Genomic DNA, 18,017 nt, shown 5'->3' with positions numbered 1-18,017 from the left:
AGATCGAATCGCAGACAAGAGAAAAATAGATGGATAGAGAATGACATATTCATAACGAACGAAACGAAGAAGAGGCGACAATTACATGGTTCTGCAAGCTTCAAAAGACTAATATTTCTTGGTGGACCGAAAACTTAATGCTTTTGTAAAGTTCGTGACTATGCCATGACACGTACTGACGAATATTTCTCTCTCTCTCTCTCTCTCTCTGTCTCTCTGTCTCTCTCTCTCTCTCTGTCTCTCTGTCTCTCTCTCTCTCTCTCTCTCTCTCTCTCTCTCTCTCTCTCTCTCTCTCTCTCTCTCTCTCTCTCTCTCTCTCTCTCTCATTCTATTTCATTTTCTTTCCTCTTTCAAGACTGAAAGGACGATGAATTTTCAACTCTCCCTCCTTTTATTCCTCCATCAGACCTTTCCTGTCTGTCTGCCTCTCGCTCACAGTACTTTTCCCTTAACGCGTTTCCGCAAGAAAACCGCAAAGTGCTTGCGCATTATAAATTTCCATAAATTAGATTTCACTTTGAAAGTACTTTGTATAGACGCACGTTAGCTTCGAAAAGATCAGTCATGCTCATGTTTTCACGTGAATCATCTCCCTTTCTCTCTTTCTTCTCCTCTTTTTTCGTTGATTTCGTCTCCCTTCTTGATGTATATATCTCGTTATGTGCGTCCCATCAGACGTGCTTTCAAGCTTTAGAGCATTTTTATATATGTGATTCGGATCAACTAACAAGGAGCACTGACTTTTACGAATATGCTAAAAAACATTTCTTGTATTTGAATTTCGTACGTCGATACGTGAAAATTTTTAAGAAAAATATATACATTGTAAGTAGTCATCTTAAACAAGTAAAGAGTTTTCTGCCCGGTGTTCGGTGTAACATTGATTCCAAGAATTTATACACTGTGTGTTTATATATAAGGAAGGTATAAGAAAGAAGGCATTGAACTCGACTGACTTTTTTTACTCGATGACCATATAAGATACACGTATATTAGGCTGTAGCAACAAGGATAGTAGAGCGTTTTTGCAGCTATCTCGATGACGACAGGTGTCTGTTAAGAAATTATCTAGGTCAATGTGCCAGTCCGATAGGTTAAGAGTACTCATATCTTTGTCAACGATTGTGTCTTCTACATTTCAAAATCATCGTACTCTTTATTGAAAGTTTATTTTAATCGATCCATCTTGCATTTAATATCATATATTTATTTGAAACATGTTGCACGAAGAATTTTAATTATTTAAGAAGTATAAATTCATCTTAGAATATTTACGTTTTGAAAATTATATGAACCAAAATTCTAATACATTATTAATAAGATTATCTCACATGTCGATCTCGCGCATAATTCTAATTTTACTGGACTTTATTAACAATATGATTATTGATATATTATTAATATATCAATAATGTATTGATTAATATATCAAATATGTATGCAATTAATTAATTTTAGTAGAATAACATAAATGACTCAAGATAACGATACTGTAATAATAGATTAAAACCATACGTAATAATAATTATTATCATGAACCGAATATGTAATTAATGCAAAATAAATTTAGAACGATGACATTCTTTTACATGTAACTAAAATTACTTGTCAATATTGAGACGCAACGGAGGACGGACATACATATATCAATAGAAATAAAATAACCGTGTAATGTTTACAGAACCAAAAATAGCCGTGTATTGTTTACAGAACCAAACAGAAATAACATGTTGCATTATTTTATTATATTTTACAAAATACAAAAACGATTGGTAGGATAATATTTGCAAATTGTACCTATGGATAAACCAATAATATATTCGTTTATTCAATAGCTAATTGGTGTATATTGAATTCCTAAGATGAAATTTAGAAAGTTAAATGGTTGTCATTTCTCTCTCTCTCCCTCTCTCTCTCTCTATGTATATATATATATATATATATATATATATATATATATATATTGTCTCTCTCTTTTAGTTTCTTTCTCCATTTATTTATCCATCTATTTATTTGTTTCTCCTTTCATACTAGTCGACCCTTATAGCGAGATTGTTCAAACGTTACTCGTTTACTCGCTTTTGAGTATTTTTTTATAATTCCGAAAAGTAATCCCTCCGATATGTGGGATATGGTAGAATGTAAGTGAAATATAATTAAAAATAGAGTTTATGGTAAGTAACACAGATTTAATGCTTATTATTTGCAACGATAGATTGATTGTCTGACTGACTGATCGCTTTCTTTTTATATCTATTATCATTCTTGAAACTTCTCGCGAGGACCATAATGAGATTACGAAAGGGAATAAAAAGGGCGGAGTTGAAATAAAATCGGTACATGGAAAGGGAAGGACAGATGCCTACTGGTTGGGGCAAATCAGGATAGTTCGCTCAAATGTTTAAACAATCCCATGTGTGTCCTTTTTAATCTGATTATCGTATCACACCAAAGCATCTACTTTTGATGTTTATTTATTACCCGGCCAGGCACATTATTGAGGGTATTCAATTAAAAAATGCCTAAGTTCGAACAAAGGTGACAATGTGTTTCTTATCTATGCTCTTTTTTAGCGAATATACGAATTTCTAGGGAAGATATTTGCTGTAGTGATATATGATCCTTAAAAGGAAGTATTGTGAACAATTGATAGACGTATGCGTCAACACACACACACACACACATTTTATAGATAAATTTCTCACAAAAATGTGGGAAGTATGGGATAAGTGCGACTTCATTTCTTAGAACGAAGTATTACGACAAAAGTTCACACGCGAATACGAAAATACATTTTGTGTGTTGACTTATCTATATATACATGTGTGTATTTTCTGGGTTGATCGTAAACTTACCCTCACTTCAATCATTTACTTTGTATTTTTCTCTCTCTTCTTCTTTTTTATTCGTTCACAGGATTGACATAAAATTGCAACGAGTACATTTACATATTATGGTCTACTTTTTTATTAGAATTTATCACTTTGCTTGCGAACCGTTTGGGCGATCAAAATTTATTTTTACTACGTGTAAGACGCGTAAGTTTGTCAAGAATCCAAGAATAATGAGAACAGAATAGAGAGAGATGTATTTGCATATATAAGCAAAAGAAATATTCTATGTCTTTTCATTCTGTCGACGATCGTAAAATTGTTCGTATTTTTATAACTCTTAAATATCGTAGCAAATACAAATTACTTTTGACAAAATGATCAGAATTTTGACGACAATGAGATTAAGAATCGTACCAAGAACCATTTTAACGGCTATGTTTATCTTCGTATTTTAATCCTCGTATTGCTGATTTACTATAAAAAGACAGTAGAATGCCAGTTTCATCAGGCGCTATTAAAATAACAATGTGTTTCTTTCGAGCCGCAGGAATAGTCTCATACTAACGAGTCCAATAGTCTCATACTAACGTAAGATGAATTAGCAACAATACGATCTCAATAGTGGATAAAGAGAAAATAATATCGATTTGTGTTAATGGCTTGTCTTTTGCTCTAAAGAAACAATCATGTTTTTAAAGAAGATGAAATTTTGATAACTCAAGAAAAAAAGTTATATATAATTCTCGTCCTATTATCAGCATTAATATCAAATTTCATACTCGTACTCTGTTTCTCCTTCTTTTTCCCTTCCTATCTTCCTCAATCTTTCCCTCTCTCTTTCTCTTTTTCTTTATCTCTCTTTCTTCTTCTCTCGCTTTCTCTTTTCCTCTATTTCTTCTTTTTCATAAGCTCTTTTTCACAAATCGAGTATATACGCATTTATTCACGCGTGGGTTTTTACCAATATCAAAAAAATTCTCATCTGCGTCTGACATTCACATCGATTACGCCACAGCTATTTACATTTTTGCGAGACATGTAATTTTCTCGATACAAAACGTTTTCGTTTCTTTCTATCGAGCCGTTCCATTTTTCTTCGTTCTTTTCATTTCCAATTAAGTCCTAGAATTGTATGAGGTGAAAAGAAAAACGAAACGAGCCACGTTTTATCTTCAATAATACTGCGCCGAAGCTTTTCAAAGTTTTCCTCGAGGTTTCATGCTGACATTTTCATATAGAAAGTATAACCTACACACTTATAGTATATGATATACATAGACTACTTTTACTTCTAATTATTCTACTCTTTCTTTCTCAAAGGCCCATGTCAGAAATTAATCATATGTGAATTTTTCTTGAAAAAGCTTTCGTCTTATTCTCATTTCGACTGCCATCCGATATTTCATCCGACAAAGAATGTCATAATCGCGGAGGTATAGCTTTCGTGAAAAGAAAAGAAGGAAAAGGAAAAAGATAAAAATATAGATAAACGGATATATTTATTATAATTCTGAACAATGTCATGGGGCAACTTGTTATCTATCGATGAAATATGTATGAATAGAGAGGTAAAGATGATCACAATCAGAATTATTTTTATGGAGAGATGATATTTTCTATTTCTCTATCTCTTTTCCTCTCTTTCGCTTTCTCACTTTTTTCTTTATTTTTTCATTTATTTTCTTAGCTTTTTTATTATCTTTAATCATGGGCACATTCGCGTTACTATTTTAAAAAGTCGTTTATCGTCTCTACGAAAGTGGGATGATAATATTTATGCTACCTTTAGTTATTCATCCGTGCACAAAGATGAGTATTATAAAAGAAAAAAAGAGAAGAAGAAAAAGAAAAAAAGTGTATCAATAAGAAACACTGAAAAAATGAAATAAAGTCAGAAAAAATGAAATAATCGTTCAAGTATTTTTTATCGAGTAATCTTGCAACTTGCATCTCTTTCGTTGCATCCTTTGTTCGTATATATAAGAATTTGACAAGTTAGTGTATAGCCTCGAATGTGGGTCGGAGTTTTCATTCTTATCTACGATAGTAAACCACGACCAATAGTAGTAATCGATACGATATCACGGAAAAATATGCATTATTTTTAATAAATGTATTCAGAAAAAATCTCTCTTCGCCGGATACATCGCGGTAAAGTTATTTTATTTTTGCTTTATTTTCATAATGGTATAATACGCATCATTCGGAAGCTGTCGATCTACGAGCTTCTTAACTGTATTAAAAGTTCATACGGTTATAAAATACGATGCTCGGACGTCGAATTATCGATGAACGTTACGTGTCATAAGAAGAAAATGGAACGGGATATATATAATTTTTTACCGAATCAACGGTCCATCAATTTTTTCCTTTTTTCATTTTTTATTTCATGTTTTCCCTTTAAAAGAATTTTTATAAATGTTTTACGTAAATCATGTCGTGTCAAAAGTTTTTAGTTTGGAACGCATTCAATTCTGTAGATTCATTTTTCTTTTCCTTTTTATTTATTAATATTTCCTAAAAACGTATTCATTTAAGATCTCATTCGTTCATAATTATTTAAAATGTTAAACGTTATTTTGCGATTTAATTAATAAAATGACAAAGTTTAAAACTATTCGAACTGTTTTGAATGATGAATTTGATTTTGTTTCTTGAAAAATAAAAGAAAAGGATGATTAAAAGAGAAGGAAAGAGAAAAAGAGAGGAACAGAAAGAAAGAGAGAAAAAAAGGGGGAAAAAGCGAGAGAGAGAGAAAGGTCGGAAAATAGAGTAATTGGGATCAGAGGAAAAATTAGAGCAAGTGGTAAGCGACGAAGACGTCATCAGCACCAGATGATGGCGATAAGAACAAGAAGGAGTATGGTGAGATCGTCACCGGCAGAAGGGAGGCGCGTATCTTCTTGATGTTGGAAGAGGGAGATGGCTGAAATTAGTTATAAACGTACCGTCTTTCGCTTATAACCGTCCGTTCGAAAGGGATACGATAATATGCTGGAAAAAAGGACTGTTGGATAACGAAAAGTCGAAGAGCAAACTACAAGAAGGATGATATTTCGTTCGCATAGAAAACAAATTTCATGATTCTATTCCTTTTTTTTTATCTTACTTATCTCTGTTCTCTGGAATTTTCAAGTACACGACATAGCCGTTCATTTAACAATTTAATAATCGATAGTATCTCTTTGAAACGTTTATACGCTGAAAATGTACGTGGTGCAATCCGTTGAGCATACATTTTTAATGGATTTACCTTCAGCTTGTGATGAAATCCAAACTGATTCTCGAATTGACAGTTGAAATCGAATTTACTCTGTAACGGATGATGACCCGTCTATGGTTTCACGGCTAAAGGAATCTTAACTGGATTTAATTAATGTTTTTCAATAATATTTTTCGTTTACGTACGAAATAGTACTTATTAAAACACGTTTATATTGCACATGATAATAATGGACAAAGAAAGCGTAAAATAAAAAATATTGTTGGCAGGAAGTCTTCTGGAAATAGTTACGAGTCTGCTAACATTCGTGGAAAATTTTATTCACGGGAAATTTTGGAGTGATTAATTATTTCATTAGGAACAAAACAGTATCGTTATATCAATAGAAGTGATGAGAATAAGTGTTTTCGTTTTGTAGAAGGAACCAGGATGGCCGACTTAACCAGCGCTGCATATTGACTTCAACGCTACCATAAATTTTCATTCGCGTCGACAGAAATTGCTGGTTATTCCGCGTATTTGCGTACCATCGACTAGCACGGTCAGACAGCTAGCGCGTTATATTTGCTTCTTTTTCTTCTCCGTTAAACTCGATTTTTTTTCACGACTTTTTTAAATTATTTGACTATGACGACAAGATAAAGAGACAGAGGGAGAGAGAGAGAGAGAGAGAGAGAGAGAGAGAGAGAGAGAGAGAGAGAGAGAGAGAGATTTAAAATGCCAAAGAAAGCTTATAATTTCGCGCGACGCTGTCCTGAGTTACGATTAGAAGGAGATGAAAAAGAGGAAAACGAGTGAAAGAGAAATTAAATGTCCAACGCCGAGAAATGAAATTCCTCGCATAAAAATCGTTCCATCTTTCCTACATTCGTTCATATGAGAGTGTTGACTCGTAACCAGGTTAAATGCGAGAGAGAAAAAGTAAAAAAAAGCAGGGGGAAACATAATAAGACAAGCAAAAAAACAATATAATGAGTTATTTGCTAACTATGAAAAAATACATGGTACAGCTGTACAGTTATATTCATAGTCGCATTGATTATAAATTTTATAATGAAGATAATATTACGTTCTGTTATATAGAAAATTAAAAATAGAACGTGTGCGATCCTCTTATATCTTTACTGATTATTTTCCATTTCTTTTCTTAAAGAATGATATGATTATCATATTTGTTATTATAAAAAATATGATCTCTGCGAGAATATACACGTGTCCTATACGAATGTCCAACTTTTTCTCTTTCAGCTCTCAGAGGATATCGGTTACGTTCTGTACTCGGCTCTCGGAAGTTTCTACATCCCCTCCTGCATCATGGTCTTCGTGTATATACGCATCTATTTCGCGGCGAAAGCTCGAGCGCGTCGCGGAATTCGGAAACATCCACGGCCACGGCCGATGTCGGTGCCACCGGAATCACCGGATATCAGACAGACGAGTTTCACGCACAGCACTCCGGCAACCGAAATGAGGAGATCGACAGCGAGTGCCGGAGGTAGCGCCGGGACGCTCCTGGAAAACGTCGCGACGATCGAAAATCAACCAGTCCAAATACCGATCGTCACCTGCGACTTTGCCAGTGACGTCAGCACCTCCGAGGCCGATCCTGCCGGTGGTAATAATATACCAATGGAGGAGAAAGACACCTTAAAGGTAATTGATCATATTATTAAAGATCTTACGTTGACTACATTTTATTTCAATGAGTTAAGTTGAGGTAATATTTCAATGTGTTCCGATTTGTCATCAGGTAACGATACCCGTACCGGTTCAAAAGAGCAACCTAAAGGCAAGTTTGTCGGTAAACGGCGACGGTCAATCGAGTCAGAGCGTGCCGGCACGATGCAGAGCACCCAGTGTTGGCATCGATGTAGACATGGTGTCGGAGTTTGATCCTTCTTCGTCGGACAGTGGCGTCGTCTCGAGGTGTGCCGTGGTGAAGCCATTAAAGCTGCGTCTTTGCCAGCCAATTTTTGGTCGGAAGACAACTGGTAAGTTGAAGAGAGAGCAAGCAGAAACGTCTCAACACCAAGGAAAAGAAGAAATCGTGATCGAGCCAAAATCGTCGAAACCACGCGATCCGGAGCGAGAGAAGAGACGATTAGCCAGAAAGAAGGAGAAACGAGCTACCCTCATCCTTGGATTCATCATGGGTAGCTTCATCGCCTGCTGGCTACCTTTTTTCCTTCTTTATATCGTAAAACCCCTGTTCCCGGATCTCGATATACCCAGCCAGGCATTTGTCATTGCCTTTTGGCTTGGTTACATGAATTCCGCTTTGAATCCTTTTATTTATACGGTGTTCAACAAAGATTTCCGTCGGGCGTTCCGTCGTATACTTTTCAAATGAAAGACAGCTTCTCTCCGTGAGGATAACAAATAGCAAAATGTTCAAATTCGAACTAATTTCTTCTGCGGGAAAAGATCGAAATGCCGACCTGATCAATCGGTTTCAAGATCGAGAAGGATCGAGGAAGGTTCTTGAGAATGAAGCGTAAAACCTTCGGAGAGAAATGAAAGGAATTATTTTATTACGTTCTCTTAAACAATGAAATCTCAAGGATACGTTCGCAAATAACAGCCGATGGATTCCATAGCAATGGAATTTATTGAATCCTCTCGATAGTGAGTACTTTCTCGAAACCTTGTACTGTAAAGTATTTTTCACGAAAATTAACAAAGGATTCAAAAGCTCATCGTCCTCGATCCAGGAACAATGCCGGGATGAATAATGAACGAGGCTAATGCAATAGTTTGGCGAAATAAAGTGGAGACAGAGCGCAAGGAAGATGGAGTCAAACCATTTACAATTTCGAGAGAATGAACTATCAGCTACGAATTCTTTCTCGTCTCATCTTCGATAAATTCGAGAGCATGTGAACGACCACTATGTACGACGATTATGTACGTGTACGTAGATACTTGTTATTTCCTCCTCAATGATCCTCTAAAGCTTCCTAGTTTTCTTTCCAAATATGTTTCTCACTCGTTTTCGTAAGTTATCCTTTGATGTGTCAAACAACAAGGTTCCACGAGAACGATTTTCCTTTCATTTCTTCCTCTTCATGCCTTTATTTTTGGAATTTATCTTTATCCTTGAATGGATCACACTATATAAGGACACTTCACAGTCGCAAATAGATTCGGTTCTTTGCGCGTTTTAATATACATGAATTTTTTTCCCTTATCGATTATAACGTTTTATACAAATATGATTAAAATCGCCTCACTTTAATTTTCAACGTAGCGTACCATTCTCTTGATAGCCTTTGGAATATCTGAAAAGAAAAGGACGTACCGTGATTGACGGATCGTCGAGTACGAGACGAGTGAAGGAAAGAGGGTGGAAGCCAATATGGATTTCGGTGATAAGGCTGTGGCACATTCGTTGGTCGGATTATTAGCATAGACGTGTTCGATACAGCATCTCTCATCTGTTTTATCTCTCCCTCTTTTCTCTTTCTTTTTGAAAAATCTTGGAATTTCAAGCATACGATATCGGAAAAATTGGCGTATTTCGCCCTCGATTTTCAATTATTATTCGTGTCTTTTTTCGTACACGTACATATGTACTTACGTATCTTTGCATGTGCTACGTGCATTCAAGCAATATCTGTTTTAATCTCAATTCGTTTTTAAAACATCGTTCGGTCGTTTCTAATAAAAAAGAAAAATATACACATGTGTACATGTATATATATATATATATATATATATATATATATATATATATATGGATATATACGAAGCGTGTTCTACTGGATCGACGTCAAAAAAATATTTTTTACAATATCACTTTTTTCGCCTTTAGCTTTTGAGGATTCCCGATGGATGATTTTGAAAGAAAAATAGCAAGCTCGAACGATTACAAAGGATCTCTAAATAATAATTTAACTTCGCGTACGGATCAAACAAAGGTAAGACGTGAAATTAACGCGTTATAAAATAACACGTTCAGAGGAGCAAACGAAATGATCGATCGACTATAAAACACGTTGCTGAAATCGAGAATGTTACTCTAAAAACACTTCATCGAGATATATCACGCTTTAAGATTTTTCAGCGAGCCGAGACGAAGTTTTCGTTGGAGCTTACACGTTCGAATGACTTTCCCAAACGACGGCGTTTTGATGCTACGCTTCGTATCCATCAAAATGCATTTTACGATTATAAACTTGATCGATGACCAGTAGACTCGAACGAAGAACTAGTGAAATAGAGAGAATATTTCGTTAAAAATCTTTCTCTTTCTCTTCGATCTTTATTTTCTTAGTTCTTTTTATTATATTTTCCTATTTGACTCTTAAGTAATTAAAAAATTGATAGCACATAATACGAGACGATTGGGAATAATGAAAAAAACTACTATTATTTCGAGAATAACATCTATTAAAAATAGGAAAGAACGAAGTACTCTCATAGTTTGGTTTTTAACAAAACGTTATGTGTTCGTCGATCTAGATTTAAGTGATAATTAAAGGATAAGGACTAACGCATAAAAAATTAAAGTTGATAGAAGAAAAGAAAAACGGTAAAACTTTCTTGGCAAATTTCGATAAGATACAATTGTAATTATATTTACGCAAGAACGCAATTGCTTACGAACTATGATTATTTGATATGTGTACTAACAATAAGTTCGTCGCCTTAGGCCGGGCTGATCAAATCTCTTGCAAACGGGATTTAAAAAAATCTTTTCTCTGTATGTGTGTCAGTAAGTATTAAAAAGATATTTATAATTAATCTACAACAACCAAAACGAAGAGGTAAAACTCGAACGACGTTACATAAAGAATTAATATAAGACGATTCCGATCAGATATTAATAAACAAAGATAATACAAATGAATATATTAAATATATTATTATAAATTACATTACACAAAGCTATCGCGCGTATTGTCCTAAAATAATAACGAGAAAGAAAACAAGGGGATAAAAACATTAAAAATAATAATAATAATACTAATAATAATAATAATAATAATAATAATAATAATAATAATAATAATAATATTAATAATAATAATAATAATAATAATAATAATAATAATAATAATAATAATAATAATAATAATAATAATAGTAATATAGTACTAATAATAATAAAATAATAATAATAATAACACAATTACAATAACAATAATATTAATACTAATAATAATGAAATCTAATAATAATAATAAAATAATAAATAATAATATAACAATACGATCATTACTGTTACTTGTAATCACAAATGATACGTCACACACGAAGTATTGTACACGTACACAATTTATCTTAAAAGGGAAAACAAAGGGAAACGATTTACATACGATTGTACACATACGTATATTACATAATTATTGATTACTATTATTGATACTATTGTCATTATCGTAATGTTATATTATTAAATGTTATCATTTTTATTAATATCAACTAATCAAAGTCGCTAATAGGGATTCAAGAATTTATCTTGATTAATATTTCCATTGAAGTACGTGCGTGCCCTCCGAACTTCAACCTCCGCCGTGACGTACAACCTTCAGAACTTTGCGGTTTGCACGAGATCATCGTTAAATTTCTTAAAGAACGCTCCACTTCGAAGTTTAATCTTCTATCAAAAAAAATAATAATTACGAAACTAATAACGATCATCGATTGAAGTTTCATTTTTTTACTATTTTATTCATATATTTCTAACATTCTTTTGAATAGATTTTGTAATAAACACGACGATACAGAATTATTTAAAATCTTCCTCCGTTATATTTTACTTTAAATTGTAACAATTCGACGTCTTTAAAAATCTTTTTCCATGATCTCATGCAGGGCACCGAAAAACTAAACTCTATCGATAATATTGGAGCAATGAAATCACTGTGATATCACTAAAACGCTTTCAAGGTGTGTGTGTGTGTGTTTTGAAGGATCGACAATCGACAAACCTTCATGGAATTGTCGTAGAGATTATTAAGTTATTGAAATAAAACAGGGACAAGAGAGAAAGAAAGAGAGAGAGAGAGAGAGAAAGATAGAACAAAAACAAAGAGAATTTATGATATTGACTACCGTAAATTTATTGTGAACTTATATTATTAATTGGAGAAGAATCTATATATATATATATATATATATATATATATATATATATATATATATATATGCATATATAATATACTAAAAATTAATATAAGTATAATTATTATATCATTAAAGATTACTATCACCGTACAATTATTACCATCATTGTTAGTCTCACTAATATCAATAACAAAAAAAACACTCCTATTGTCTAAATAGTGTTGATTGTCTGTTATAGAGAATGTGAGAAGGTTAAACTAAAAAAAAAAAGTAAAAAAAAAAAAATAAGAGGAAAATAAGATACTTAATATTAACTATTTACAAGATGCGTTTCCGTATACATAGAAGAGAAAAATGAGGAAAAAGACCATGAATTTGAAGCAAAGAAATGCGGAATAAAAGGGTGAACTCGAACCGATTCGTTCAATTATCTGTATTGCGAAGAAGGAGATAAGTTGTAAAGGAAAAATAGAAGAATGAAAAGGTTCGTAAAGCAAAAATGTGAGACGTGAATCAACTCCGACTCGACCGATTTTCGGCTTAGAGTCTTTAGATATAAGTAATAGTATCCGATTTTAAGAGATTTGATGATTATAAAAATTAATAGTCTATTTAAACTGAGAGTTCTATAGCGACAATAGCGACTATGCATAATAAATCTTTAACGTGTCCGTCGGCGAAAAATACAAGAAAAATGGAAAAACGTAACCAAACAGACTTCGCTGCCATGGATTCTGTCCTCCAATCTGGACTCATCACACCAAATGGATTTTTATCTTAAAAACGGTCAACCGATCGTCTGCGAAAAGGAAACTATGACGAATCACGCGTTTTACTTACATTTTATTCCTTTTCTCTTACAATAAAAATTGGAGAGTTCGTTTTCTATGTTTCTTACGAATTGCTTCAGATTTCGATTTCAGAATAGTAATGTTCTTAGAAGAATTGCAACATTTTCTACCACTCGTCTCGAAAACAGATTTGCCACAACGTTAAAGTGGCGTAACACTTATCGAATCTTCATACTCCGCGACTCTTAGGACGAAGTACAGCGTTACTTCGATAAATTTTCTTTCATTAATCACGAACTTCATCTTTTGTAATTTTTTTTTCTACACGTCATGTCATGCCAAAATTATGTCGGCCACTTATTTACGTTTATTAAGAGAATTTTCAAATAATTGTAGTTATTCAAATAATATTGTTTTCCATATATTATATTAGATTCTAACATTAACATTTCTCTCTCTCTCTCTCTCTCTCTCTCTCTCTCTCATTTTTTTTCTCTCTGTCTCTCTCTGTCTCTCTCTGTCTATCTGTCTGATTGTCTCTCTTTCTCTCTCTTTCTTTCTATCTCTTTCTCTCTTCTTCTCTTGTACAAATGTATTTAAATTCTTTTGAAGACTCTTCGATCGCATAGTTAACAGACAGTATTCTTAAAGTACATCAAGATCAAACGCGCATCGACTCGATATATGTACATTTCAAATGTTTCGATTCGAAAATATATCGATCCATCGAACCATTTAATAGAAATTTGCAAAATACGAACGAACGATATTATTCCTACATTATAAAACTCTCATATTCGAAAGAGAGAATTCTTTTTATAGAGGGAGGGAAAGAGAGGAGATAGTGTATTCAGAAACGTATGTGGCATGATTTCGAGAGGATGCAGCTTTAAGAAGAATAAAAGAAAAACAATCCATCTTCAATCAAACCGTTTTGTTTTCCTACAATCGCATTCCATCGATTCCTTCTAGTTGCTCATTCGTCTCGTAATGATCGATTTTCTCATAACGAAATCTCGGATTATGTGTCCGTTTTTTCGAAGGAGAAAAGAAATAAAAAAAAATAGAAGATAAAACGAGCAAGATCACGGACAATCGGTATCTTCGTCGGCTACGGCTTCTTCCTCGCTCAAATCATTGGCTTAATGTTGATATCGTTCAAAAATTCTTTCAGGTGGCGGTTTTTTCGAAAAATCAACATTTTTAACTATTATAAAGTTGTTTGTTCATTACGATCAAGTGTACTAAACAATTAGAAGAACAGTTCATCTTTATTTATTTACCGAATTCATTTAGATTTTTCGAGAATATCAGTCAGAACTGCCAATTCTGTTTTAAATTAATGACGATCGATTGATCGATCGATCGATCGAATTTCGCGAAAGTTTGATACAATACGAACCGTATACCTACTAACCTATTTCGAAAATGCTTGAACAATCAGAATAAAAGAGATACAATATTGCGATACGAAGCTGTCTCTCATCGTGAATCTCTCATTATCCCTTAGACCTTCCATTTCTTTCGGACCTTCGCTTGAGAACGTCAAAGGAAGGCGAAACGATCGCGATCGGATATTTCGCTTTAAAAGTGAATATATTTTCTCATACAGAAAATCCTTCTTTTCGAGAACTTCATGATCGAACTTTCCCTTTTTCCTTTCTTAAATTTTTTTTTGGTTTCACATATCGTTTACGTGGAATAAAATCAAGATTTCTTTCTTTCGTTTGATATGTTCTCGACATATTCAAATTGAATATTCAATTCGAATTAATTGTACATGTCATTTCTTTTTTAATTTCTTTTGCATCAGCTCTTCTTTAACTCTGAAAAATTTTCTTTTCTCACTCTTTCTCTTGTTTCATTTTCATTAAAACCAATTTATTCTTCATCGAATAACAATCTTTAAAACGCGCGAAATTTATTTCATTTGGGGAAATTTAATCTGTCAAAAGTCTTCCACTCTTTCCCTAACTGTCCGTGCCGTTTACAGAAGAGGAAAAATTAAAAATGAAAGAATGAAATGGATGAAAGAAGAAAAGTTTTCAGTCGATAATTCGTGGACGCATAGACGTAATTATGTGAAACCGAAGAATGAGGATAAAGGAAAATAAAAAGAGTAGAACATTGAATCTTGAACGTCAATCTGCCAACGGTATAATGCATTTTGACGGCTAAAGAAGAGTCGAATAAAAAATAATCGTTTCTGCAAAAATTTTCATGAATTCACAATAAAAAAATGATAACTATTACTAACTATTCTTCCTTGATCGAAAGACGTATTATATGTCCGATTTATTATGAGACGACACGAATTTTATTAGAAAAGGCTCGAGTTGCAGGAAATATCGTTGGCAATGATAACGTTCGAAATTACATGTATATGGTGTCGATAAGGGAAGCTATGAGAACGATCGATATTTCGTACGCATATCTCACGTCGGCTTGTACATAACACACACGTATGTATATACACACATCACACACATACAATATATACACGTGTATATATATATGAAACAGATACTTCGTCGAGCGAATATGAAACTCGTTTCTACCGATAATTGGGCGAAAAGATAACGAAATAATATGTGATTAGTGATAATGAGAAAGAAAGAGGTAGAAAGTCTGGATGCGAGCGTGTGTATGCGTGCGTGTGCGGCTGAGCGAAAAAGTAACAAAGAGCCAATTCTTTTTGGAATAAAAAATGGTATAGACAGCTCTTACCCATTTTAGTTTTGTTTCTTAAATCTTTCTAAAAACTGCCGGTTACTACGGTGAGATATCTTTGTGTCGCGTAATCAATCGACCTCGATCGAACGTGGATTGAAGCGAGAACCGATCGAGATCGAAGGATCCTCGATCGCACATATTTGACGATCTACATTACGAAGGTCAAATTACGAATAACTACAATGTATACTGACATTCGATGAATTATCAATAACGTATTACGAACTTTGTTTTATAAAAGAAAGGGGAAAAGGAAAAAAAAAGATACGTCTCGTGTTCTGTCTGTTACTGTTCATTCACCCTCATCGATCCGATCAATTCCTTCTTCCCCTCGTAAGCATAAGATAACAAAATCTTATTCTTTTCTTTGTTGATCTATTTTTAAAAAGGCAAACAAACCGCTTGAATTAATTTTTACTTTACAAATAAAAGAAAAATAATAAGAAAAGAGATACAAGAGAGAAAGGGAGGATAGAAAGAAGAAAAGAAGAGATACAAAAGAAAAAGAGAGAAAGAGAGAAAGATAGAAAGATGAGAGAGAGGATAAACAGAGGAAAGGAAAAGATATGAGAGAGAGAGAGAGAGAGAGAGAGAGAGAGAGAGCTTGGTGCCTTTAATCTAAATCCTTATAGCGAAGAATAAAGACCAAATATATGGATTCAAACATTTGAACGAACGAGTACGATTATACATAGACATTAAGCGATCGATTTTCCTTTTTACATTGAAAAGCATCGGAAATATTAAAAAAGAGTTTATAGATCGGACTGTTGTACATTTACCTACCTAAAAATCTTTTATCTTTGGCACCTAAAAGTTATCTATAGACATCTACACAAGGATATAAGATATAAAAAAAAACCTCTCTTAAAAAAAGAGAAGAGGGAGAGACAAAGAAAGAGAGAGAGAAAGAGGGAGAAAGAGAGAAAGAGAGAAAGAGAGAGAGAGAGAGAGAGCCAATCAACCGAATAGACTTTATTGTAATGAATTCCAGAATTGCAAAAATGAACGGATGAACGCAATCTTCATAAAAGTGGCGTAGAACGTAGACTGAGAGAAGGCACTTTGCTCCGTGTTAACCTACTCTGAATTGTAAATTAAAATTGGCCATTTCCATTTGGAATCCTTATCATATCGATATATTGGATTAATTAATAATCAAATCCTCCGAGATTTTTTTTGTTTTCTTAAAGATTTCTGTTTAATGAAGGGTATTTGTCAACGACAGACTTTTCGTTCTATATCTGAACGAGCGTAGCACTATAATTTTTGTATCGTTATAAATGTTAAAACTGAAAGTCTTAATTTATAACATTCATTCGGCAAATCAGATGTCTTTATCAGAGGTTCGAAATTTTAAATCATTATTTAAAATTCTGAATTAAAAAACAAAAAAACGGCGAAAAATTTAAGTCTCTTGCAGAACAATAAATTGTTAGAATGCAATATTGACAGAAACTGAATGATATATATAACACTGAAAATCTTTTATAAAACCATTTAGTGATCAAAAAGGCAGAGAGAACATCTCGCCAAGCTATTGTTTATATTTTTGTCAATACCTGACTCACCTACAAATACAAACTTTTTCTTCTAAGAACCTTCGAAAATAGTCTTTACTGATCAGATAATTAGTATATTTTAAAAATCTTAATTTCATCTTTGCTATCCTTAGAGGAGATACTGCTTCCCGAGATGTCGATATGGCCTTTGAAGATCAATCTGTATATAGTATTTCATTAGTTCTTTTAAAATTCTTTGCATACAGGACTCAAGACTCGAAGTGTATATTCATAATTTTGCAACTCAGAATTCAAAACTCAGAACTTAGTACAAAATTATTACTTTTCGGAACTTTACGTATTTGTAATTTGTATAATTTATTGTTCACCGAGACCTTACGTCTCTCGATAATAAATTGTTAGTTAACGAAAAGAATTTGAATTTTTTTTGATAAAATTGTGCTTAGATCCCGTGTCCGTGAACATTTTGTCGGATATGAAACAGTAACAGTATCTCTTTACACGGCACAGTTGCGATTCTTTTCGAGTATATATGAAGGATTCCGTACCTCGAGGTTCTAATGTTAAAGCAGAATAGAGCAGAAAGACGTTTATGTAAAGACACGAGGATCAAAGGTATGTAAGTAGAGCTTCTAGTAATCTAATTCTTTGAAAGCGCTTATTACTGTGAGTAATCGCGGTTGTTCATCAACGAAAGTTCGACCGTCATTAACGAGAGATGTTGAGGCCGACTGCAACGGTAAATTTTCGTGACAGAGTATTTTTTTTCTTTAATGCATCTATACCACAGATATAGAAGTAAGTATATGATTAGCATTAACTCTCATGCGTTCCTTCCTTCTTC

The 18,017-nt window shown here is 33.3% G+C and overlaps 1 protein-coding gene across 4 annotated transcripts in view; it reads left to right on the top strand.

Annotated features, from left to right (window-relative positions):
* Positions 1 to 11,020, top strand: part of LOC124957773 (alpha-2B adrenergic receptor) — a 70,554-nt gene extending 59,534 nt beyond the window's left edge. For 3 of the 4 annotated variants that reach the window (XM_047515069.1, XM_047515071.1, XM_047515070.1), the window contains exons 3-4: positions 7,306 to 7,710; positions 7,808 to 11,020. In XM_047515069.1, the coding sequence (XP_047371025.1) occupies positions 7,306 to 7,710; positions 7,808 to 8,407 (1,005 nt within the window). In that variant the 3' untranslated portion in view covers positions 8,408 to 11,020. The remainder of the gene's footprint in view (positions 1 to 7,305; positions 7,711 to 7,807) is intronic. The other variant, XR_007103731.1, reaches the window with a different exon arrangement.
* The last annotated feature ends 6,997 nt before the right edge of the window (positions 11,021 to 18,017 follow it).

This window comes from Vespa velutina, chromosome 2 (genome assembly GCF_912470025.1).
Source record: "Vespa velutina chromosome 2, iVesVel2.1, whole genome shotgun sequence".
Taxonomy (NCBI): domain Eukaryota; kingdom Metazoa; phylum Arthropoda; class Insecta; order Hymenoptera; family Vespidae; genus Vespa; species Vespa velutina.
This window is presented reverse-complemented; position numbering and strand designations above follow the sequence as displayed.